Source organism: Passer montanus, unplaced genomic scaffold (genome assembly GCF_014805655.1).
Source record: "Passer montanus isolate IOZ18808 unplaced genomic scaffold, ASM1480565v1 scaffold35, whole genome shotgun sequence".
In the NCBI taxonomy this organism is placed as follows: domain Eukaryota; kingdom Metazoa; phylum Chordata; class Aves; order Passeriformes; family Passeridae; genus Passer; species Passer montanus.
In genome coordinates, this window is record NW_024368263.1 from 3,176,910 (window position 1) to 3,201,291 (window position 24,382).

General features: G+C 56.4%; 3 protein-coding genes across 4 annotated transcripts; all 3 read left to right on the top strand.

Moving 5' to 3' along the window:
• Positions 1–650: 650 nt before the first annotated feature.
• LOC120505539 (protein CD300H-like) lies at positions 651–2,292 on the top strand. The gene is made up of 4 exons (XM_039716198.1): positions 651–812; positions 1,188–1,523; positions 1,731–1,818; positions 2,097–2,292. Exons 1-4 carry the CDS (start codon positions 761–763, stop codon positions 2,290–2,292), a joined length of 672 nt encoding a protein of 223 aa, XP_039572132.1. The 5' UTR covers positions 651–760.
• Positions 2,293–3,321: 1,029 nt separating this feature from the next.
• Positions 3,322–10,098, top strand: LOC120505501 (CMRF35-like molecule 2). Of its 2 annotated transcripts, XM_039716102.1 has the most exons (7): positions 5,708–5,813; positions 5,911–6,255; positions 7,008–7,137; positions 8,070–8,173; positions 8,712–8,785; positions 9,340–9,474; positions 9,745–10,098. In XM_039716102.1, the coding sequence occupies exons 1-7, from the start codon at positions 5,774–5,776 to the stop codon at positions 9,877–9,879; spliced, it is 963 nt and encodes a 320-aa protein (XP_039572036.1). In that variant the 5' UTR covers positions 5,708–5,773; the 3' UTR covers positions 9,880–10,098. The 2 variants fall into 2 exon arrangements, with proteins under 2 accessions (XP_039572035.1, XP_039572036.1); XM_039716101.1 differs by lacking the exons at positions 5,708–5,813; positions 5,911–6,255 and adding an exon at positions 3,322–3,827.
• Positions 10,099–13,435: 3,337 nt separating this feature from the next.
• On the top strand, positions 13,436–23,465 carry XYLT2 (xylosyltransferase 2). The gene is made up of 11 exons (XM_039716199.1): positions 13,436–13,462; positions 17,530–18,001; positions 18,461–18,636; positions 18,949–19,151; positions 19,539–19,619; positions 19,761–19,977; positions 20,366–20,542; positions 21,376–21,638; positions 21,731–21,926; positions 22,321–22,654; positions 23,009–23,465. The coding sequence occupies exons 1-11, from the start codon at positions 13,436–13,438 to the stop codon at positions 23,329–23,331; spliced, it is 2,469 nt and encodes an 822-aa protein (XP_039572133.1). The 3' UTR covers positions 23,332–23,465.
• Positions 23,466–24,382: the final 917 nt, after the last annotated feature.

Below are 24,382 nucleotides of genomic sequence, written 5' to 3' on the forward strand. Positions count from 1 at the left end.
TCTGGAGGTTTCTGCTCTTTCCAAGGGTCATAGTGGAAGAAAGCCAGGGTAGCAGCTTTGTTTTGTGGGTTTGGGTTTCTGAAACTTTTAGTGGAAGCATTTAATTCTGGAGAAAAACAGCGTTGTCACTCAAAACCCCACAGCCATGCCAAAAAAAGGTGGTTTGGGGAGGAAAAGAAGAATTTTCTGCTTGAGAAAACAAAAGCAGCTCAAGCTGGCAGCCAGAGCCAGAGAGCAGCAGTGCAGGGGGCTGGATGGCTGTTCCATCATCCCAGCCCATCAGAACTGGGAGAGCAACCCAGCATCCCAACCAGGGATCAGCAGGGGTTGAGCTGCACTCACTCTACCCCAATCCCTGCATCCTGCTCTGGCCAGGCCCTCTCAAAGCTCCCCCAAATCCTTTGGGCTCTTGCAGGGGAAGAGTTTTTGGTCCCTGCTGGGTTGGGCATCACGGTGGAGGAACCTGCTGCATTCTGGCGTTTTCCTGGGAACCCAGTGACTATTACAGAGAAAAAGCAGAGTGTCTGTCATGGAACACCCCAGGGTGAGTCATGAGTGGTGGGCGAAGGGGAGGAAGTAACAGTCTTAAAAAGAAGACATCCAGGGTCTGTGGGCAAACACCGCCCAAAGAAGGGGCAGGAGAGCACAGCTTGGAAAACTCTTAGGACATCCATGTGAATGTGGGCCTGGCTTCATCCTGAAGGATTTTTTTGTGAAAAACCACAGGGAAAATTCCACCTCAGAAGCAAGAAGCTGGAAAATGAGGATTTTCTTGGTTTGGACCCTTTTCCTCATGAGATCCACGAGCACAGGTCAGGCAAATCTATATCAGGGGTTCTGGCAGAGCTGTGGAGAGGCTGGGGCTGAGGCAGAGCAGGAAGCTCACTGTGGCCATGGCAAAAGACCAGCTGATCCCAAACTTTTCCTCTGGTAGTTACAGGGTGTGATCTCTGAGATTTGCTCGTTCCCTGCCATGTGAACCCTGGGAATAAGGCTTTTCATTCTTTTGCTAACATACACCCTTGATGGGGCTCTTTTTTAATGACTGGTGACATCTCACCTCAGCACAGCTCACCAGCAGAGTGAGTGCACAGGCACAGCCTCCCTCGGGCTGTACCCCCGGGCTCAGATCCTTCATGGAGGCAATGCCAGGGTGGGTTCACACCTCCTCTCTCTGTCCCCTGCAGGTGGCCAGGCAGTGACAGGCCCCAGGCAGGTGACAGCTGAGCAGGGCAGCTCACTGGCAGTGTCCTGCAGCTACAAGCCACGCTACAAGCTCTACTCCAAGTACTGGTGCCGCAAAAACTTGCTCTGGTTTTGCTTGACCTACGCCATCCAAACCGACGGCTCAGAGGTGACAGTGACACGGGACAGGGTGTCCATCAGGGACAACCAAACAGCAAATTCATTCACAGTGACACTCAGCAGCGTCACACCAGGGGATGAAGGCCAGTACTCCTGTGGGGTGAAGAAGAAAGCGAGGTTCAACCAATGGCACAGCACCAAGGTGATGGTCTATGCAGGTAAAGCAGGGCTGGAAGCAAAGCTGGCATTAAACTTCCCCCTTTTTCCTCTTCCTCCTCTGCAGTGCTCAGGGCATTGCCCAGATGCCTCCACAGCCACCCCCTGCACCTTCACTGCTGAAGTCTCAGGGACAGAGGCTCCTGTGCAGGGTGCAGGACAGGGGGTGTGGGGTGTCTGCTTTGTTCTGACTCTGTTTTCTCTGCCAGCTCTTTCAAACACAACTGAGGACAGCGACCTGAGCCCACCAACCACCAACCCTCTGTGCCCCAGGGGCTGTGGGGAGCCTCCAGTGCTGTGAGTCAGGGCTTGGGATGCAGGCAACCCCCCCAAAAGCATCCCCTTGACAAAACCTTCATTTCCCATGCACGTATCTCCTAGCTTTAAGTCCCAAGGAGAATCCTGGCAGACGTGCAAGTTCCCCAGTCCCCATCCTCATTCCCCAGAGCCTACTAAAGCTCTAGCACAACCTCCTTTCTCCTCCACAGGTCCCAGCCCTGTATCTCCTAGCTTTGAGTCCCAAGGAGCATCCTAGCCTACTAAAGCTCTAGCATAACCTCCTTTCTCCTCCACAGGTCCCAGCCCAGTGTCATCCACTTGCTGCTCCTGCTCAGCATCAAGGTGCCCTTGGCCCTCGCCGTGGTTGGTGGGGCAGCCTGGCTGAGGAGCCGCTGCAGGAGCCGTGGCCAGGACATCCTGCAGCTCTTGGAGGCATCCAGCAGCACCAGGGCATGGGGCTGCCCACCCGTCCCAGCCACCCCCAAGCCCTAGGGATGCCCTCCTGCCCCCCTGGCCCCCAGCCTGCTGGGGCTGTGCCAGCCCTCAGGGCTGCCCTGTGCTGGGAGGTGCTTGGTTCCGGGTACTTCTGGTCCTGGGAAGCCTCAGCCCCTCCTGGCAGCTGCAGAGAGGGTTTGGGGTGCAGAGAGCCTGTGTCTGCTGAGCTGCAGCTGCCAATAGCCTCTGCAATAAAGGCTGGGTATCCTGCAGGGCCCTGTCTGCTTGTCTGTCTGTCTGTCTGCCTGCTCCTTCCTTCAGCTGGCAGCCCTGCCCGGGATGCTGATGCACGTCCCTGTGTGGGGACAGCTGCATGGTGGCTGGAGGGGACATGGGGTCACAGGGGCCGTGCAGGCTCCACCATGGCCCAGCTGAGCTCCCTCATGGGGAGAGGAGCCCCCAGCCCCAGGAGCCTCAGCCCTGCCACCTCTGCCTGGTCCACCAAATGCCCATCTCCAGCTTAGCAACAGCCAGGCAAGGGTGTCCTCCTGCCCCCCACTCATCTGCAGGGACTGGGGACACAGGGGGAGGCCTGGAGGGACCTGGTCAGAGCATGGGGCGCCTGAGCCACAGAGGGGCTGTGCTGGCAAGAGAAGTGGGTGCTCCTGTCCAGCTGCACCGAGATAAGGGGCTGGGGTTACCCATTTCATTCCCCTGGGAGGGACAGGGTGGCCGTGCAGGAGCACTGCCCAGCCTGGAGGGTTGTCTGGGTTCAGGGGTCCCTGTGCTGTGCTGAGCTGCCTCTCCCCTGGGTGCCCTCCCGGCCAGAGGGGCTGGGCAGTGTGACAGGGAGAGGCAGGCTGTGCCCCCGTGGGGACCATGCTGGAGGAAGAAAGCAGACACTGGGGAAGGGCACGGGGGGACCATGCACAGCGAGTAACCTCAGTGACCAGGAGAAGCTGAAACTCTAGGAAACAGGAAACGCCACGATCTTGCTGGATCTCCAGCACCAACGAAAGTGCTGCCAGAGGCAAAAGAGGAAGCAAAGCCCCAGAGCCACGATGAAGAGGAGCAGCAGGGCTGCCCTGACGCGTCCATGTGGCTGCTGCTGGTGCTGGCCTTGGCGCTGCTGCCGGGGGGGGCTCAGGGCACCGCCGGGGCCGGAGCCCCACGCGGGATGCAGCAGAAGGAGCTGGAGGTGCCCGGGCAGCAGCAGCAGCGCTCCCGGGCTCCGTGTGCCTCCGCAGGCTGCGGGGCGGTGACGGGACCCGGCACCGTCCGGGGGTTCCTGGGGAGATCTCTGTCGGTCACCTGCACCTACCCGCCGGGCTGGGAGGAGTACCCGAAATTCTGGTGCGTCCCGAGTGGAAATACTGTTTTTACCTGTGATAAGGACATCGTCATCACCTCGGAGTCGCAGCCCGTGGTGGTGCGGGGCCGGTTCTCCATCCGGGACAACCGCACACAGCGGGCATTCACGGTGACCGTGCACGGTCTGTCCGAGGAGGACGAGGGCACCTTCCGCTGTGGAGTGCGAACGGAAAGGCTTCTGCGTGATGAGAGTGCTGCTGTGAAGGTGATCCTGCTCTCAGGTCAGTCCCTGCCGAGTCCCCCACGGCAACAGCGACAGCAGGGCTGGGGCACTGGGGCCAGACTGAGGGTGGAGGTGTCGCCCCGAGAGGGGAGATGGAGAGGAACGCGGTGCCCATGTGGCACTCCCTGCATCCATCCCTCCCTCCTTCCCAGCTGCCACACGCCGCTGCAGCCGCTCCAAGCACACACACCTGCTGTTCACAGTGACTGCGGAGGGCCTGCCCAAGGAGGGCAAGGGTGCGGGGTGTGAATGGGAATGCACCGGCTCGGTGAGAGTGCTGCTGGGAAGGGGATGGCGTTCTGGTGTCAGACTCTGCACGTTCCCCCCACAGCAGCAGTGACCCCCACGCCGCGGGACCGGGGCCAGGCTGCGGGAGGAGGTTTCACGCCGAGCGTGACAGGAGCACTGTGCCCGTCTGGCCCCCGCTGCATCCATCCTTCCTCCGCCTCCGCAGCCCCGACGCTCCCTCCGGACGCTGCGCCGGGGCCCCGCGGCACTTTCCGCTACTTCCCCGTGCTGGCCGGGCTGCAGCTGCTGGCGCTGCTGGCCATGAGCGCGGCCGTGCTCTGGGTCAGCCTGCGGCTCCGCTGAGCCCCCGCCGGGACCCCACGGCCCGGCCGGAGCCGCTCGACCCCCGCCCGCCCCGGTCCCGACGGCGCGGGCAGGGGCGGCCGCACCGGGCCCTTCCTGCTTCGGTAAAGGCTGCGGTGAAGGCTTCGGTAAAGGTTTCAGTAAAGGCTTCCTGACCCCGCTCATTAGCCGTGCCCCGTCTCCTCGCACCCCCGTGTAGGGGTGTGCCCCCCAGTGACAGAGTGGCAAAGCTAGCCTTTGTCCCCCAAAAAAAGGAAAGAAGCCCAGAAGTTTCTCTCAACGATCAGGTGAAAAGCCACCTCATCGGACCACAGAGGCTTCACCAAAAACTCGGGGTCATCTAATTGGATAGAAGCCAAAAAGTCCCACCTGGCCCATTGGGTAGAAAAGAGGAGAACAAAAGCACTAAGGGGCTTTTGTGAGGTGTTTATACCAGGGGCAGACCTCTGTACCTGGTTCGAGTTTTCCTGTTTGTTATTTTACGTTTTATTAAACCTTTTTGTTTCTAACACTGCAGCAGAAGCCATCCTGCTTATTATTTGCCTCCACAGCGAACAGCTAAGCTATCCTTGAGTGTGTTAAGTTCCCTTTTGAGGGTTTATAAGACCTGGCTCGAGAAAAAGAAACTCAACTCCCGCTGCCCCGGAGTTCCCTTTCCCCGCCCCAGCGCGGGGGCGGCCCCGGGGGCGGCCCATAAAGGCTGCGGTAAAGGCTTCAGTAAAGGCTTCGGTAAAGGCTTCGGTAAAGGCTTCGGTAAAGGTTTCAGTAAAGGCTTCCTGACCCCGCTCATTAGCCGTGCCCCGTCTCCTCGCACCCCCGTGTAGGGGTGTGCCCCCCAGTGACAGAGTGGCAAAGCTAGCCTTTGTCCCCCAAAAAAAGGAAAGAAGCCCAGAAGTTTCTCTCAACGATCAGGTGAAAAGCCACCTCATCGGACCACAGAGGCTTCACCAAAAACTCGGGGTCATCTAATTGGATAGAAGCCAAAAAGTCCCACCTGGCCCATTGGGTAGAAAAGAGGAGAACAAAAGCACTAAGGGGCTTTTGTGAGGTGTTTATACCAGGGGCAGACCTCTGTACCTGGCTCGAGTTTTCCTGTTTGTTATTTTACGTATTATTAAACCTTTTTGTTTCTAACACTTCAGCAGAAGCCATCCTGCTTATTATTTGCCTCCAGAGGAAATAGCTAAGCTATCCTTGGTTGTGTTAAGTTAGAGGCATTACAAGAACTAGCCTGAGAAAAATAAACTAATCCCAGGAGTTCCCTTTCCCCGCCCCAGCGCGGGGGCGGCCCCGGGGGCGGCCCGAGCTCGGCCGGGAGCGGCACCCGCGGAGCCCCGGCGTCCCGCAGCGGCCATGCAGCTCCTGCCGCTGCTCGCCTGGGCGCTGCTGCCAGGTAAGGCTGCCCGGAGCCCCCGGCTGCCGGGGCGGCCCCGTCGGGCGGCCGGTGCCGCTGCGGCGGCCGCACTGCCGGGCTCCGTGTGTCTCCACAGGCTGCGGGGCGGTGACGGGACCCGGCACCGTCCGGGGGTTCCTGGGGAGATCTCTGTCGGTCACCTGCACCTACCCGCCGGGCTGGGAGAAACTGCCGAAATTCTGGTGCGTCCCAAGTGGAATTTTTTTTTTAACCTGTGGTAAAGACATCGTCGTCACCTCGGAGTCGCAGCCCGTGGTGGAGCGGGGCCGGTTCTCCATCCGGGACAACCGCACACAGCGGGCATTCACGGTGACCGTGCACGGTCTGTCCGAGGAGGACGCGGGCACCTTCCGCTGTGGAGCGCGAACTGGAGCACTTCTGCCTGATGAGAGTGCTGATGTGAAGGTGATCCTGCTCTCAGGTCAGTACCAGTGGGCTGCAGGGCTCCCAGATCCAGCATGGCTGTGTCCTCCTCTCGCTGCTTGGAGCAGGGGCTGCAGTGCAGGCCGCCTGCAGCTGATGGCTGCCCATGCAGGTGTGACAGCCCCCAGGTGTGTTACCAGAGTGCAGTAGGTGCCACCACCACTCGTTCCCTCTTCTTTGCTCTACCCAGAACCTCTTCTTGGCACCCCTGGTTCAGCCGTCTCCATTACTGAGGTGTACTGTGCTCTCTGCCCACAGTTCTTCCTCACTAGCTGTTGCTGATGCCTGTGTCCCCCTTGCCTTCCTGTGTGACACTGGCTGTTCCTCATTGCACTGTGCTGCCTCGTTTCCCATTGAGAGAGGGAGCATCTCTGGGCACCAGGCCCTGGGCTTGGAAAACATCCCTGTCCATTGCTTTTCCAGGGATCAGCCTGCAGAGCAGGACAATGTATATGTGCTGTTGTTGTGGTAGAACTGAACTGGGCATGGGGTGCCTAGACCCCTTTCTGTAAGGTGAAACTGTTCTGTGCGTGTTTTGGGGGGGGACTGAGACTGTGAAAAGTCTTGTGGGCAGAGGAAGAGTCTTACAGCACTCTGACCTCGAGATGTGGCAGAGGGGACCCAGCTTCCCTCCTGTGACAGCACGTATGGCACTTCTGACTCACTGCAAAACCCACAGCATTTTTCTCTGCAGATCTCTGCTGCTGGAGATCCAGCAAGATCACATTGCCTCTCCTCTTTTTGTTACAGCTCCTTCCACTGTCCCATCATGGACCTACGTGACCACCACGTCCTCTGATCTCATTCTCTCAGGCCACACACAGACAATTTCCCAGGGGGAAGTTTTGCAATCAACATCAAATCCCTCCACCCCTCAACTGTGAGTAGCAGCTCCTGCCTACAGCAGCCACTTTCCTCCATGAGCTGTTTGGTGCAGCTGGAGCCCTGTAACCATCAGACTCCTCACACCTCCCTTAAGGATCCAGACCTGCTGGTTTTGCCTTTAGAAACCACTCCACGTGGAAAAATTCTTCTCTGTGAGGTGGTGAGGTCCTGGTGCAGGTTGCCCAGAGATGTCGTGGGTGCCCCATCCCTGTTCAGGGCCAGGCTGGATGGGGCTGAGAGCAACCTGGCCTAGTGGAAGGTGTCCCTTCCCATGGCAGAGGGTTGGAACTGGATAATCTTTAAGGGCCCTTCTGACCCAAATCCTTCTCTAATTCTATGGCGGTAATTCCAGTGCCTCAAGTCACAAGGGAGAAGTGGTTTCTGCTGCAATACCGACCCCATTTCCTTCCCCAAAACTCAGTGAGACTGTTCGTGGGAAGCCAAGTGCTGCCAGGTGTCCTGCTCTTTGTAGTTACACACAGCCTGGCAGAGATAGTTGTAAAAGCATGAAACCAGAGTGTTAGATCTCCCCCCCTCCTCTCCTGCCTGCGGGAGGTGATGCCAGCAGCAGACAAAGCTGAGACTCCCCATCAGCACTCAAGGGTGTGCTGGCTCACCGACTTCTCCTGCTTGCCCATTACAAACAAGGTTAACAAAGAGTGAAGTTAAACAATGCAAACGCAGGAACCCATCCTTAAATCAGTGAAGGCACAGTGGCTCTCAGACCCGAGCATCCTTTTGCTTCTGCAGTTTTTGGTTTGCTCTGCTCCATCCCATGCCTGCTGTGATGGGCAAGCCCTGCCCCTCTACTGCCACAGCTACTTTCTGTGTCACCCCCAGCTGCTCCCTGCAACCCTGCTCCATGCTGGTTCATCCTGAGAAGCACGACAACATAAATTGTCTTCTTCATTCTTTTTTTTCTTGCAGCGTGAATGTGGTTGAGCACATCCTCACTCCAGCCATTGTTGTGGTCCTTTTTTTGCTTGCAGTGGCTGCTGGTGTTCTAGTAGTACTCTCCAGGAAGAAGAAGGGTGAGTGGAATTGACAGTGCCACACACATCCTGTTTCTGTAACACAGCCTGCTCTGCTTCCCTTATTTTTCCCTCTGTTTCTTTTTCCTCCCCCATTGCCTTCCTGATCCATCCAGTTCCTCAGTCCATCATTGAGACCTCCACCACGAGATCTCCTTCCCTCAGGGGAGCAGTGGGTGTGTCCCCTGGGTGTTATCCCTTGGGTGTTGTCCCCTGGGAGCAGGGAATGACAGCCCTTGGGTGGGTGCTGCTGGGCACAGAATCTGCTTGAGTTTGTCTGGGCACCATAGTTGCATGGGCCAGGTTTGCACTTGATCAGGTTTAGGCTTGATGCAAAGTTTGAGGCCAGTGTGAAGGATGGGGAGGGACAGGAGAGGACATTGCCAGCTGGCAGGTGGGGTCTGGCTTGGTTTGAAGAACTGCTCCAGTTTAGATGGCTCGTGGAACGTGAGGCTCCTGTCCTGCTTTATGGCAAGATTTGCAGTGGCAGTGCAGTTTCTCAATATGTTTCTTTTCCTCTGTTTTCACTCCTGTCCAGCCACATCCATGTTTCATCCAGCCCTTTCTGGAGCAGCCATAGAGATGGACAGGACTAGCACCATGTCACCTACAGTAAGGAAAACCTCATGAGTTCTTGGGATTCTGTGCCCCAAGTTCGCATGAAGAGGGGAAACATTGCACCCCGAGCTGCTGTTTTCACCTAGGTTCATGGCACTGCAGGCTGGGAGGGATCCTTTGGGCTCTGCTTGCCACCAGAAAGACACAAACAGGGACTTTCTGTGACTATCACAGAGTATTCCTGGGAAAGGAATTTAGAATTGATCTGAGAGGTTTCTCTCCAAGCATGGGAGCTACTTCTCTGGGTGAAACAGCCGTGGGAACCTGCAGCAAATCCCACTTGAAGTGGCTGCAGGGCAGCTGCTCCTTGCTTACTGCTTGCAAAGTATTTTCCGATTTTTTGCTGCCAGCTCTTGAGGAGGGGCTGGTGTCACAAGAATTCCCCTGGGGAATGTTGAGCCAGCCCTTGCTTCAGTTTTAATTTCCACCCAGTGTCCCTGTGGCCATCTCAGCAGCCACCAGGAGAGGCAGCAGGGTGGGAGACATTCCCAGCCTGTGGGTGCAGGCGGGGAGTGGCAGCAGGGTGAGAGCTCATCCTTCTCCATCAGGGGACAGAAGCCTTGACCTACGCGGACATCACCCGCGGCAGGGGCACGGCCGGGAGCCAGCACGGCGGTGCTGAGCCTGTCCCCCCGCTGGAAACGCTCCCGGTGGAGTACACAGAGGTCAGGCTGAGCGCTCAGGTAGGAGCATGCCAAGCACTGCCCAGCTGGGGGGAAGGCTGGAGTGGGTGGGTGGCAGGATGAGCAGCAGCATGGGCTGGGTGGGGAAGGCGAGGAGTTCAAAGGGAAATGCCAGCCCGGGGTCCGAGTGACCCTGGCTAGTGTGGGCTCCCTCTCTGGTCCCTGCGGCTGCTCCTGGGTGCTTAAAGCATCCCAGAGAGGTTCCAGCAGGCAGTGTTTGCCTGGAGCAGCCGCACAACGGATGTTTTGTTTATCTCCCTCCTTTCCCAGCTTTTGGAAGAGGAAAGAGAGGCGTTATATGCCAGAGTGCAGAAGCCCGCGCCGCAGCAGGAGCAGATCTACGCCAACGTGCCATCAGCTCCACAGCCCAGTGAAGAGCTCTACAGCACAGTGTGGGGCAGCTGAGCAAGCACCCGGCCCCACGGGCTGCTCCTGCTGCTGGCAGCACCAGTGAGACTTGCACAGAGCACACGGGGTTGATGTTCTGCTCAGGCAGGAGCCGGCTCGATAGCAGAGCTGTTGGTCTCTGAGGCTTGGATGTTTCTTTGAGGCAACATCAGAGAGGATGAGGTTGTGTGGAGGCACAGAGAGGGTTGAAGATAAAGTGGTGCCTTTGCAAATGCAGTTTGGAGTCCTCATCCGTACAGAGTGGTGCTGGGAGTAAAGCTCTGCCCCTTGTAGTGGGGTAGTCCAGGCAGAGACCCAGCAGACAAGGTGTGGAGAGGTGGGCAGGGGAGGTGAGGCTGGGCTGGTGGCTGAGCAGGCTCCCTTTGCTCACCACTCATCCCACTTGCTCCTTTGGCTGCATTGCTTATGTGGGCTGAGGCCCCAAACCCACTGTTCACCCCACACTGACATTTTTGCATGCTAATGCCAGCTGGCAGCTCCTGGGAAGCAGGACAGTGGGAAATGTTATATCCAAGGGCATTTGCACGGGGTGCTCATGTGCAGGGTGAGGTGTATGAGGATCTGGGTGCAGAAATGGCATCTCCCCCAGCCCCTGGTCCCACAGGCCCTGGGTGGTTTGCTCCTGCTCCTTGTCTCCACCAGCACCAGGACCCCCAGCCTTGGAGCACACAGATGGGCTGTAACCATCACCTTGCTCTTCTCTGCTTGGCTGATAACTTTTTGTTTTCTGGCACCCACTAAATACTTCCTGTGAGAAGTGTAGCTGCTGTATCAGTGACACGAGGATCCAGTAGCATGGGCCACGTGTGTGACTGTGTTTGTAGAGCAGGCTCCCACCTGCTAAGGGGTTTGTTGCAGTGTCACCCTGAAAGCAGGTCCAGCTCCTTGCTGGTGCAGTGTGAGAACTCTCATTTTAAGGGCAAGGGTTCTTGGGCCTCCAGCACAAACCCACAGCTGCACCAGCAGCTACTGCAGCATCACTCCCCCCTGGAACGTGCTGGTGCCCTCCCCCATGGGTGTTTCCCCCATGGGTGTTCAGTGCCAGGCAATTTATCCATCCACTCCCACAAAAAACAGGCCAGAGGGATGGGTGTCCACTTGGGATGGGCTGGGAGCACAAAACCTGAGCTCTTACACATACATGGTTTCGTGCAAGTGGTTTTGCACAAAGGGGTGAATGCTCCCTTGCCATGAGAATTTGGGCACTGTATCTTTTTGCAACCCTGGTCTGGTTTCAGGGCAGGGATGCTGATTTATACTACAACCAGAGGCTGAAGTGGGAGCTTCTCACTCTCTGCAAACACCTGAAAGGAGGTTGTAGTCAGGTGCAGGTTGGTCTCTTCACCCAGGTAACAAGCAACAGGACATGGGGAAACAACTCCACAAGTTGTGCCAGTGGAGGTTTAGATTGGATATTAGTGAAAATTTCTTCCAGGGCTGTGAAGGAAACGGTAGAGTCGCAATCCCTGGAGGGATCTAAAAGACATGTAGATGTAGCATTTGGGGACATGGTGGGGCTGGGTTACTGGGTGGTCTTGATGTCTTTTACAGCCTAAAGTATTCTAGGTAGGGAGCCTTTTCCTGCTGGTGTGGAGATGCTGAGGCATGGACTAAATTGCTCCTCTCAAAGGGGAAGCCCTCCCAGAGCTCAGCAGGCTGCTCAGAGCCCTTCTGCATCCTGGGGAGGCCCCTGCTGTCAAAAGCTCTTCCTCTAAAAGCCCCCAGGGGCACTGAGGCTGCGGTGTTCCCTCGGCTCACAGAGCTCATGGGGTCATGGAACTCCCCGGAGCTGCTATCAGCACCCAGCCACTGCTTCCCATTCCCTCTGCTGAAACACTTCCCCCAGCAGCTTTCACAGGGGAAAGCTGAGAGAGTTCAGCCTGCAGAAAAGGCTCCAGAGACCTCAGAGCCCCCAGGGGCCCCTCAGTGCCCACAGGGGTCTGGGAGAGCTGAAGGGGGGCAGCAGGAATGGCTTCACAGTGCCAGATGGAATATTGAGAAGGAATTGTTCCCTGAAAGGGTGGGGAGGCCGCAGCACCAGAAAATCTGTGGCTGCCCCATCCCTGGAAGTGTCCTCGGCCAGGCTGGACGGGGCTTGGAGCAGCCTGGGGTAGTGGAAGTGGCCCTGCCATGGCAGGGGGTGACACCGGTGACACAGACACACAGCAGTGCACAGGTGGCCACACACAACTCCCACCACCCACAGACCCCACGCCTTCACTCACATGCACTCACACTCACACTGTCTCACATTCATTCACACTCGCACATTCACCTACACGCTCACACTCAATTCATTCACACACCCATTCATTTGCACACTCACACATTCACTCACGCTCACATTCATTCACTCATTTACCAGCACGCTCACACACATTCATTTACACTCGTCCATTCATATGCATTCACTCACACATTAATTCCCTCACACTCACACTGATTTACTCACATTCACATTCATTCACTCTCACATTTACTCACATTAATTAGCTCACACTCTCATTTACTCACATTAATTAGCTCACACATTCATTTATTCTCATTTACTCACATTAATTAGCTCACACATTCCCTCACTCTCATTAACTCACATTAATTAGCTCACACATTCACTCACTCTCATTCACTCACATTAATTAGCTCACACACTCACTCTCATTAACTCACATTAATTAGCTCACACATTCACTCACTCTCACTCACATTAATTCCCTCACACATTCACTCACTCTCATATTTACTCACATTAATTAGCTCACACTCTCATTAACTCACATTAATTAGCTCGCGCATTCATTTATTCTCATTTACTCAGAATAATTAGCTCGTACATTCACTCACTCTCGTTAACTCACATTAATTAGCTCACACACTCACTCACTCTCATTGGGGGGCGGTGAGGGGAGGGCGGGCGGTGTGAGGGCCGTGCTGAAGGAGGGCGATGAAAGGGCTGGGCGGCCGTGAGGGGCCTGCGGGAGGCCTGAGGGGCTCGAGCTGGGCTGAGGGGTCATGGGAGGGCGGTGGGTGCTGTGAGGGGGCTTTGGGAGGGACGGTGCCCTGGGGCTGGCCCGTGTCCCCTTGCTCGGGAGCTGCGGTGGGGACAAACGGGGTGAGCCCTGTGGGGCTGGCAAGGCCCAGAGCCACGATGGGGCTCCTGGGCTGGGGGTCCTGCAGCCTCAGGCTGCTGAAGGGGCTGGTGGTGGGGTGGGCAGCGGGATGTTGCCTGGGACTGTAGGGTGCAGGGCCGCAGCAGCTGAGGAGGGCAGCTTGTGGCCCACTGGGTTCGTTTTGGGTCTGGCGTAGAGTGGGGAGGGTGAGGGGCTTGATGGGGATCTTGCACTTTGTAGTTTGGGGGATATTGTGGGAAACTGGGGTCAGGGACACCAAACCAGAGAACATGGAGTTCACAGAACTGGCAGGTTTGTGTCAGCTCCTGTGTAGCTGTAAGAGATATTCCTGTGAGGTGGGGGACCTTTTGGAGTCACTGATGTCTTTCCCCACTAAGGCTAAATGCATCACTTCTTTCTTGTGAGTGTGGGGAAACTGAGGCATGGTCTGGCGGAGGAGTTTGCCCAAGGTCAGACACAGAGAAGGTACCAAAGAGGACCCAGGCCGATGAAGCACATTGGTGCCACCTTCAAACAAAGCTCGCACCTGTGGGTTGTTAATTTGGATTTATTTGTTGGGAACTGCCCAGACTGTGTCCAGGTCTGCTGTATCTGTGTGGACCAGTGGCTGAAGCCTCCTGTTGCCTCCCTGGTGTGGAGGGTGATCCCATGGGCAGCAGGTCTAGAAGGCTTTCCTTGAGAGCAGAGAGGTGAGAAGGGGAACAGGGCAGCCCCTTGCAGCGGGGAAGGTAACCAGAGTGACACCACTCATTCAGCAGGTGAATTCCTGGGCCACAGGGTAGGGGGTGGCACATCCTCATGTGCTGCTGTATGCCCATCACCATCACAGAGCCAGGGAATGAATGTGGCAGGGACAGGATTGTGATCTGGAGGCACTGGAAGCCTGAGAGCTGAACTGGCACCAAGGAGTGCCCAACTGCTCCTCTGCCTGTTCTGTGACCTTGATCAAGTTACTTCACCTGTCCTGGCTTCTCCTTGCCTCTGCACCATCCTGCACTGTTTGTCTGCTGTTCTCTGCTCATTCTGCATGGCCCTTGCCTGGTTTCCCCATGCCTCATCCCAAAACTGAGCTGAGTGGCTGAACAGGTTTGGCCGTGGGTCCCCTTTCCTGGAGAGAAGTTGTTTCACCACCAGCAGTCCTGGGAATGGACAAGCCTTGTCTTTGGAGAAGACAAGAACCATCCTTAACTTCATGGACAGCCTGAACCCATTAGCAAGCTGGGAAAAGTCCATTTAACCTTTAATTCTTATAAAATACAAAGCTTTTGGTTTCTGTGCCATCCTGCCATCTGATTTTGGCCAGACCTAGGGGAGACACCATTTCCCTGAGGGCATTTCTGGTAAAGCCAGAGGAGCAGTCCCAGGAGAGTCTGACCTTGCAGGCCTGAAAGGATTTGTGGAAGTTTGGGATTTCTTAATTGCCATAGTAAATAGCTCCTTCCCACTAATGGACACAGCTCATCCCCTCTGTGAATGGGCTGTGGAGAAAGAAGGAGACACTCGAGTCCTGGGAGTGCTGTGGAGTTGGCTGTGCCTCTTGGATCTGTCAGCTCTCTTCCCAAGGCCTATTTGGGGTCCTGCAAGGCTCCCTGTGTTTACCAAGCAGATGCTTTATGGAGTGCAGACCAGGAGTATTTGGATCTGTCTCCATCTGCCCAAGTCAGCACTGTGTTTCCTCCTGGAAACCAAATTAACCTTGTTCCACCAGGATCAAACAACACAATCCCTATCCAGACTGACAGATGAGAGAGGAAATTCCCATTCCTGCTGTGGTCAGCATGAGTGTCTCCCCACACAAGTGGGAGCCTGAGAGACCAGAGTGATCCTGCCTCTGTCACTGTGACACCCACAGCTCCTGAGTGAGCACACGACCTTCCTGAAGCTCTTAGTCTGTGGTGGAGTTGGCAGCAGTAAAACTCAAACCACAAAAGTGTCCTTGTGGGTGGAGAAGAGGATCTGTCACTGCAGTGTTTTAGCCACTTGGTCTCCTGTCTTTGTCTGTCCAGGCAGGAGGTGGCAGCTCTCTGGGGCTTGTGTGTTGGTGTCCTCTGTATGCTGTGGCCACAAGAGAAGCTTCCTATGAAGTGTCTTTTCTTCCGGAGAAGAGATTCCTCGATAGTTACTTTTCCTGCCAAAGAGTTTGTTTTTAGGGGACTTACTCCAGCCATTTTAACTCAGGATTCCTCTGATGACTTTGGAACATTTTGGTGCTGGTTTTGTCTGATGAGTGCTGGTACGTGGCAGAAACCAGAGTCAGCCAGAGAGGGAATTCAGCAGAAACCAGGTGCTGTTAGCTCTACTCCCTGTGGCACAGTGGGACCTGTGCAGGGGATGGCGTGCAGGCAGATGTGTGACCCATGGCTCTGTTTCACTCGGGTGGCATTGAGGGAGGCAGAGCAGGGCAAGTCTCTCCAGTAACAAGCAACAGGACAAGAGGAAATAGCCTCAAGTTATACTGGGGCAGTTTAGGTTGGATATTAGTGAAAACTTCATCACCAGAAGGGCTGTGAAGCCCTTGAACAGGCTGGATGAGGAAGTGGTGGAGTCACAGACTTACTCTGGAGGTATCTAAAAGATGGGTAGATGTGGTACTTGGGGACATGGGTGGCCTTGACAGGGGTTTAACAGCTGAGTGATCTTAGTGAGTCTTTCTAACCTAAATGATTCTGTGATTCTCAGTGAGCTCTGGCTGGTACCAGGAGCCATCTGTGTCAGGAGGGGATGGGGAGCCTTACTTGATTGTCCCACACAGGTCTTAAATACAGCAGAACAATGTGGCTGGAGCCACACCAGGAGCCATCTGTGTCAGAAGGAGGGGATGGGGAGCCTCACTGACTGTCCCACACAGGTCTTAAATACAGCAGAACAATGTGGCTGGAGCCATTCCCTGCCAGGCTGGGGTGGAGGGATCACTGCTGTGGTGCAGTAATTAGAAACCCTTGAGTTCCTTGGCTGGCAGCTCTGGAAGGGCTGGCAGTGCTTCTAACAACTTCCCTGCTGGGAAAGGCAGCTAGGCATGCTCCTGAGCTGGGAACAGGGCTCCTTCCAGGGGGATGAGCAGGACTGTAACCACAGGGGGATGTTGAATAGGGGGTGTCCCCAGAGCCAGATGTGTTGGGGAGTGCAGGCTGTGAGTGGTATCAGCAAGTCTCTTCCTGTATGAACATGGAAGATGCTCTCTCCTCACTTGTGGCCTTCCAGCTGCCCTCTGCTGTGATGCTCTGTGGGGAAAACAGGTTTATAGCTGTGGAACAGATGGTCCTGCGTGGTGCCTAATGAAGGGTTCAGTGCCTGTCTTGGGCTCCCTGTGATGCCTGTCTGGGTGGAGGCAGGCTTGGCTGATCCCTGCTGAACCAACCCTTTGGGGTTTGAGCAGTGGTTTGGCCATGGCTGTGCCAGCACAACGTGGGTAGTCTGGGGACTCTGAAATGGGCAGGTCACACCAAATGCTTTCCAGCCTTTTCACTCTGTGCTTTCTCCTGGCTGTGACCTTCCCAGCAGCTGCACCCTCAGGGGAGTCTTGTGCCAGGGGCTAGTTCAGTCCTGCTGTCCTTGTGAGGCATCTGTCCATCCCTGTGAGATGCCGCTGCTCAGGAATTCTCCTGGTTGTTCCTTACAGCTCCCTGTGGTGCCTGGCACAACCACTGGGCAGTCAGAGTTTGGGGGTGCTGTGAGAGCCCTGGGAGGCTGGGCTGGAGCAGGCAGCTGCCTGCCTGCCATCCAGGAGTGCCTGTGGTGGGCTGGGGCATGTGGCCCTGCCATTGTGGGTACATTCACTGGGAAAGCTCTTTCCCACAAGAGTGGCATCTAAACTCTCCAGCTCCCTGCTCTCCCCAAGGCTGATTGACTCTGCTGTTCAGCCAGCCTGGCAGAGGTAATGAAGCATAATTAAGTGCTTCCTTTACACATCCACTTGGGTCCACAGGAGGGTTTGTGACTGGATTTCTAGGGAAAGTGGTGATGGCAGTGCCTGCTCCAGCCCAGCATGGGGAGCCAGGGTCCAGGGAAGAGAGCATGGGCAGGGCCTTGGTCTGTTCCTGTCCAGTGCTTTCAGCCCAGAGAGCACAGCTGTGGCTGCCTGGGACTCTGGCTGTGCTAGGCTTGGGCTCACAGCATGGTCATGGCAGGGAAGAGTTGATCCAATACCATCACCAGCCAGTACAGCCCAGTGCTCATCTCCAGCATCAGGGATGTCCCTGTAGATGGGCAGACCTCAGAGAGTGGCTGGTGCAGACACAACCCCTGTGTCCATTTAGTCTGCAGTGAGCCAGCCACAGAGAGTGAGACTGTCTGGGTGTCCTCATGATGGAGGCATAGTCAGAGGGCTGCTGTTGGGTCTTAGCCTGGGCTTTTGGATGGTGAAGGTGCTGTGTGATGTCCTGTGCAGTAGTTGCTCCTGGAGCACCTGTCACGCTGCAGCATTGAGCTCTGGGGGGACTGGGAACGGATGCTCTGAGAAGCAGGCCTGACTTAACGCTGTCTGTCCTCTCTTTGCACCCACACGAACCTGCGACAGGAGCGGCAGAAGAAAGCTGGGTTTCCCGAGAGCAGCGATGGCTCCAAGGACTCGGACAGCTCTGCTGGGCGCCGGAGCAGCGCCAGCCGCAAGCATGGCCGATGGCGGGGCCGGCTGGACAGCCCCGGGGCCGTGGTGTCCAAGGTGGTGAGAGCTGTCACAGCCAGGCACAAACCGGGATGGAGGCTGCCGGCCATGCTGGATTCTTCCAGCCACAGGAACCTGACGGAGCTGCGTGGGGAGGCCCAGCTGGCCGTCTTCCAGCAGGGTGACACGGGCAGCGTGGAGGGGGCTCCCCAGCCCACTGAGAACAGTTTCACCCCCAAGTGCGAAATCACGGGCAAGGACGCCCTGTCGGCGCTGGCCCGGGCCAGCAGCAAGCAGTGCCAACAGGAGATTGCCAACGTGGTGTGTCTGCATCGGGCTGGCAGCCTCATGCCCCAGTCCGTGCCTCGCCACTGCCAGCTCTCAGGTGAGTCCTGCTTAAGTGCTCCTGGTCACCCTGGGCATCGGGAATATCCCAGGGAGGCTGGTAGGCTACCTTCCTTATGTCACCAAACTGTCCCGTGTGGCAAACAGCAGCCTCAATCTGTCGCTGATTCCCAGATTACTGCTGCCTCTGTAACCAGTCAGAGTTGTGCCAGCCTTCTTAAGTTGGGCTGTTCATCCCAGTCTGCAGTTCTGCAGGGGTCAGAGCCAGGCCCAGCTGCATTTTCTGTTTTGAGGCACCAAAGGAGGACACCTCCTTTCCCAAAATCCCCCATCAATGTAACACATGGGGCTGCATGTGCCTCCATGCCTTGGCACTGCAGCCAGTTTGGGGTTTGCTTGAGGCTGAGTGCTTCCCTGCTGTCCCCTGCCTTGCCCAGGAGCTCCAGGTAGTAGATAGCAAGGCTGGGGGTGTCTGACAGCCCTCTCCCTCCCCATGCAGGCAAGGTCAGCCCTGTGATCCAGTGGGACGAAAGCCGGCTGCAGCAGGGGCCCCCCAGCAAGCCTGTGCGCATTGCCTACATGCTGGTGGTGCATGGCAGGGCTGTCCGCCAGCTGAAGCGGCTCATCAAGGCCGTGTACCACCAGCAGCACTTCTTCTACATCCACGTTGACAAGGTGTGTGGCAGGGGTGGGGGAGCGGGTGCTAACAGTGCTCCATTGGTCCCTGGGAGAGGGAGCAGAGCTGAGGCACGGGTGGTGGTAAGTGAGGAGAGTGGCTGGATAGGGTTAACCTTTGCTGCTGTGGAGCTGTGACCCTCTGCCGCTACTTCTGCAACCCCACAGAAGTAGGATCTATCCCCCCTGCCCTGTTAGAAGCTTCTCTCCTTGTGGAGGCTGCTGCAAGGGCTGACTCCGGGCCGGTGGCAAGGGAAACAGGGCCCTGGGAGGATGTGCTCCATGCTGAGGGTGAGCCGTGTTCCCTGGCAGCGCTCCAACTACCTCCATCGCGAGGCTGTGGAGCTGGCCCGGCACTACCCCAACATCCGAGTGACACCCTGGCGCATGGTGACCATCTGGGGAGGTGCCAGCTTGCTGAAGATGTACCTGCGTAGCATGAAGGACCTCCTGGAACTGTCTGAGTGGCCCTGGGACTTCTTCATCAACCTGAGTGCCACTGATTACCCCACAAGGTGAGTGCCCTACTGGGGTAGGGAAGGCGGCTGGAGGTGTTGGGGCTGTGTGGTGCTGCAGAAGCCTTGGGAGGGGCAGGGAGCTGAGGGAGATGGGGTTGGAGATTGCACCCACGTGCTGGTGATGATGCTCTGGGGCCAGGCTGGAGCAGTGTATGCAGAGGAGCCCAGCAAGTGCCTCTGAAGCTGTTTTTTCCTGGGGTTTGGGAATTGCAGGAGAATGGAATGTGAAGCATGAGACAGCACAGAGGCTGTGTCTGCCCAGTAGTGAAATAAGGGTTTGAGTCAGCAGCTTTGGGTTCCTTGTGTCTAATGGCTGTAGGAGAACAAGTGTTCACTGGGCTGCTTCACCCCAGGAGCATTAATGATTCCTGATTTCCACCCCAGGACCAATGATGAACTGGTGATGTTCCTGTCCAAATACCGAGATAAGAACTTCCTGAAGTCACATGGCCGAGACAACGCCAGGTAATCTCAGCTGGAGGCACTGGAGGAACAGAAAACGAGGGATTTCAGAAAAGAACTGAAACAGCTGTGGTGGGGGGGTGGATGTTCTGCATGTGCACTTAGCAAGGTGGTTGACACTGAACTCCTCATCCCCATGGCCAGGTTCATCAAGAAGCAGGGCCTGGACCGCTTGTTCCACGAGTGTGACTCACACATGTGGCGACTGGGCGAGCGCCACATCCCCGAGGGCATCGTGGTGGACGGCGGCTCTGACTGGTTCTCGCTGACACGCAGCTTTGTGGAATATGTGGTCTATGCTGAGGACCAGCTGGTGTCCCAGCTGCGCCAGTTCTACACCTACACGCTCCTGCCAGCTGAGGTGGGTGCTGCTGTGGGCCACAGGACAGATTTTCTTCCCACCGTGCTTAACGTTCTTTCCCACTTCATACCTGCAAAGGGTATTGCTGGTTCTGCTCAGGCAGTTTTGTGCCTCCCCTTTTCCAGACTTAGGTAAGAAAGAGGGAAGAGAGGAGCAGACAGGTCAGGGGTCGTGTTTATGTACAGGCCAACTTTATGTCCAGTCACCCTCTGGGCCAGATGAGGACTGGTGTGAGCCTGGTCCCTTAAGTGTTGCCCTCTACTGGGAGCCGGGAAGTTTCTGTTCAGTAGAAGTTGAGGTCTGTCCTTCTCCTCTATGAGTGGGGATCTCCATTAACCACCTGTCCTCCATCCCACTGGGTGTCCTGCCCCTTTTCTGCCTTGCACAGTCCTTCTTCCACACGGTCCTGGAGAACAGCCATGCCTGCGAGACGCTGGTCGATAACAACCTCCGAGTGACCAACTGGAACCGGAAGCTGGGCTGTAAGTGCCAATATAAACACATAGTCGACTGGTGCGGGTGCTCCCCAAATGACTTCAAACCCCAGGACTTCCTTCGGCTACAGGTGAAAAAGATCCTCCTTTCTCTTCCTGCTCTTTCCCCTCCTCCCTGTCCTCTCTGAGCTGTCCTGTGGGCACTCCAGGCTGCAGTACCAGCTGTTGTGCATGTCCCCATGAGAGACCAGAGCATGATCAGGTCTCAGTGGGGCTCAGTGTAGGTGTGTCTGTAAAGAGGTAGTGGGATTATCCTGACTGTCCTGCCCTTCAGCCAGGCTTCTGCTTGCGGAGTTGTTCCTATTCCTAGACTTTTCTCTCCTGTTTTCCTGCTCTTTCCCTGCAAATGCATCACTTGAGGGAAATACCTTTTTAGTAAAACCCCTTCAGAGTGCTTTGGCAGGTCAAAATGCCTTGTGATGAAACATCTCCCATGCTCTCAGTGCATGGGGATGTAGACTGAACACAGGAGGCTTGGGGGGAGATAGAGCCAGCCCTGAAAAGAGCAGTTGTGGCAGGATTTTCCAGCAGTTCCAAGCTTGCATAGCCCAAGACACTGTTCCTGCAGGCTGTGCCACTTGGCCAGAGCTACTGCAGGGCTCAGCAGTGGCTCTGGTGGGTGGGGGCCCATCAGAGCAGAGATTGCAGCAAAGGAGCTGGATGACACATGGCTGGCTCTGGGCACAAAAAAGGGGAGGTGGTGGGAGAGATGGGGACCCATCTGCATTCCCAGTAACTGTTGGTGTGCTCCCACTGACCCTGTCATAGAGGATCCCACATTCAGGCTGGCTGTGCTGTGCTGCTCCTTAGCCTGTGCCTTCAGAGTGGGTCGGATGGATCCTGAGGGAGTGGGAGGGCAGAGTGGCTGCCCCCAACATTGTTAGAAATGCCTGTGCTCTTCCAGCAACTCTCCAGACCCACCTTCTTCGCCCGCAAGTTTGAGTCGACGGTGAATCAGGAGGTGCTGGAGATCCTGGACACACACCTGTATGGCAGCTACCCCCCCAACACCCCGGCCCTCAAGGCCTACTGGGAAAACGTCTACGACCGTGTCGACGGGCTCGGCGGCCTCACTGATGTCACCCTCACCTTCTACACAGCCTTCTCCAGGCTGGGGCTCCACAAAGCCTCATCCACGCCGGCAGCCAAGGCTGACAAGCTCTGCAGGTGGAGTATTTTCTGTGGTCTCAACCCAGGCTCCTGTATTTTGTGCTGGAAGTATGCTTATGTTCAAATATGCAACCTCTCTGTCTCTACAGATTTGAGCCTCGAGGCTTCCCCTCCAGTGTGCACTTATATTTCTATGACGACCGTTTCCAGGGTTACCTGGTGATGCAGGAAGTGCAAAATTCGGCAACTGGGCAGACAGAATCCTTGGAGATGTGGATGATGCCCCAAGGAGCTCTGAAGCTGTCAGGTCATGGAGGGCAGGCAAACCGCTTGCAGAACCTAGAGGTAAATGCAGCACTTTCCTCCCTGGCTTTCCCACATTGTGCTGCCATTCCTCCTGTGCCCCACCTGCATGCCATGGGGACAGAAGGGACACAGAACTGCCATTGTGTCTGAGAACAAACCTTTGTCTGGGAGTGTGGTTTATTTGTGAGGAGCTGATCGTTGGTGAATAGGCCTTCAGGGGATCTTTCAGAGGCAGGTGAGATCCAGTGCCTGCAACTGCAGGAGGCTTTGCACAGCTGAATTAGTGCTGGTGTGTGATCCATGGAATGTCCATTGCTTTGGACGCCAAGAGAACGTTTATGTGTTCTCTGTTTCAGGGAGGTGAAACACAGAACCTCAGCTGATAATGTCTCCTTGCCCAGTGTCTCACTGCTTGTGCTTCCTGTCCCTCCAGGTGGGCACGGAGTGGGACCCCAAGGAAAGACTCTTCCGCAACTTTGGAGGCTTGATGGGGCCTTTTGATGAGCCAGTGGCCATGCAGAAGTGGTCACGGGGCCCCAACCTGACGGCCACGGTGGTGTGGATTGACCCCACCTATGTCATTGCCGCCTCCTACGACATCACGGTGGATGCTGAGGCAGAGTTTACCCAGTACAAGCCCCCCCTGAACCACCCCCTGCGCCCTGGCGTCTGGACCATCCGCCTCCTCCAGTTCTGGGAGCCTCTGGGGGAGAACCAGTTCCTGGTGGTGCCTCAGACCTTCAACCGCAAGCAGCCTCTCAGGAAAGGTGAGGATGCTCTGGAGTTTGGGGCTGCATGACAGGGTGTCCCTGTGGGCAGTCCAAAGTGCTTTTCCCCGTGTTGGCCCCTGGGCTGCAGCTGATGAGCGGGCTGGAGCCGATTTTCCACTGGTGCCTTTACTCATGTGAATTCTTAGACTGGGCTGTGGAGAGCCCATTGGCCCATGTCAGTCAGATCCTTCCTGCAGCAGCATCCTTTTCCTTGTGCCAGATGGGAGCTGGGATTGCGGAGGAATGGGGTGCTGTGCCCCAACCGCACCGGAGTTGGGGGTAGGACCTGCAGGGTGCCAGAATGTTGCTGCACTGCTCATCCCCACTCTTTTCTCTCCCTGTCCTTCCCAGATGACAGCAGCTGGCTGCATGGTGGCCCCCCCCGGAATGAGTACATGGACCAGAGCTTCCAGGGCCTGGGCGGGATCCTCAGCCTGCCGCGCTCCGAGGCGGCACAGGAGGACGCGGTGCAGAAGGCACGGCTGACGGGCAAGGAGCTGGAGGACTGGGCAGATGCTGCCATCAGCACCTTCTGGTCTGCAGAGAATGTCTGTGTCAGCAGCCCCTCTGCCTGCGCTTCCCTGGAGACCTGCAGCAAAACCTCCTGGAGCTCCCTCTCCCCAGACCCCAAATCAGAACTGGGGCCCGTCAAACCTGACGGGCGGCTGAGGTAGCAGGAGCAGCCAGAGGGCAGCCTTGGGAGCAGGGAGCATCCTCTGTTTCTGATTTGGGGGTGTCTCTGGACCACATCACCCTGTGCCATTTGCACCGTAGTCACTTGAGGAAGAGAAAATGGGAACCTCCAGGCAGGGGAGAACCTTCTCCTGTGGGGTATTTTGGGCAGAGGGAGAGGCATGAGGTGGGTCTTGCCCATCTCTGCAGGAATGAGTCCTTGCTGGCCAGGGAGAGCATGCTGGAGTGCCCATCCCTGTGGGGGCATGGCAGGCACCTGGGAAGAGCTGTGTGTTTGTTACTCTAGGCCTTGGAGCTTCAGGAAAGGGTGATGTGGGAGGGAGGGGTGGCTGGTGAGGCTCTGGACCAGCTCAGCATCCTGCCCAGCCCCGGACTAGAACTTGGCAGGATGGGCCCTTGTTGCTGGTTGCTGCCCTAGTGGGCTGATGAGGGACTGGGGATAGGCAGAAGCAGAATGGTCAAAACCTGCCATGTGCACAGAGCTGCTGCTGTCTTAGGGTTTACATCTCATCCTTTCCGCCCCAGCCCTTTAGTTTGTATTTTTATAAATATATATATAGAAATATATATGATGCAAAGTGCAATAGAGACGAGACCCCGCGTTGGCCGGGAAGTCCCTGTGTCTCCATTTCCCCTCAGACTGTAACATACCTTGTTCCCTTGGGTGTCCTGGTGCTACAGGACAGGGTGCTGGGTCGTTTACATCCTTTTTTATTATTATTATTATTATTGTTTTGCCGTTTTTCCATTTCCTGCTGAGGGCTGCTGGGGACCTGTAACCTGTTGGCCTTGGGGCAGCGTTGCTCCCAGGTTGTGGGGCAGCTGCCCGACTATGCCAAATGTCTGGAGCCCTGGTGTGTTGTGCAAGAGTGAGGGGGGAGTGCTCAGTGTGTGGTTCAGGTCCAACCTGAGCGCTGTAGACCCTGCCACTTCTGTCTCCACTTCAGCAAAAGGACGCCCTGATCCCCTGCCAAAATATCATCCATAGGCCGATGTCCTGCTGTGGATGAGCCGTGCCTGGAGTGCTGCCCT

Excerpts from the sequence above, each read along its gene's own strand:
- LOC120505501 (XM_039716101.1), top strand. The coding sequence starts at position 3,332 with ATGTGGCTGCTGCTGGTGCTGGCCTTGGCGCTGCTGCCGGGGGGGGCT. Across the intron at positions 8,174-8,711 it reads ACTCTCCAGGAAGAAGAAGG|CCACATCCATGTTTCATCCA; the intron begins GTGAGTGGAATT and ends ACTCCTGTCCAG. Across the intron at positions 9,475-9,744 it reads AGGTCAGGCTGAGCGCTCAG|CTTTTGGAAGAGGAAAGAGA; the intron begins GTAGGAGCATGC and ends CTCCTTTCCCAG.
- LOC120505539 (XM_039716198.1), top strand. The coding sequence starts at position 761 with ATGAGGATTTTCTTGGTTTGGACCCTTTTCCTCATGAGATCCACGAGC. Across the intron at positions 1,524-1,730 it reads CAAGGTGATGGTCTATGCAG|CTCTTTCAAACACAACTGAG; the intron begins GTAAAGCAGGGC and ends TTTCTCTGCCAG. Across the intron at positions 1,819-2,096 it reads TGTGGGGAGCCTCCAGTGCT|GTCCCAGCCCAGTGTCATCC; the intron begins GTGAGTCAGGGC and ends TCTCCTCCACAG.
- XYLT2 (XM_039716199.1), top strand. The coding sequence starts at position 13,436 with ATGGTCTGGCGGAGGAGTTTGCCCAAG. Across the intron at positions 18,002-18,460 it reads TCGCCACTGCCAGCTCTCAG|GCAAGGTCAGCCCTGTGATC; the intron begins GTGAGTCCTGCT and ends CTCCCCATGCAG. Across the intron at positions 20,543-21,375 it reads AGGACTTCCTTCGGCTACAG|CAACTCTCCAGACCCACCTT; the intron begins GTGAAAAAGATC and ends GTGCTCTTCCAG.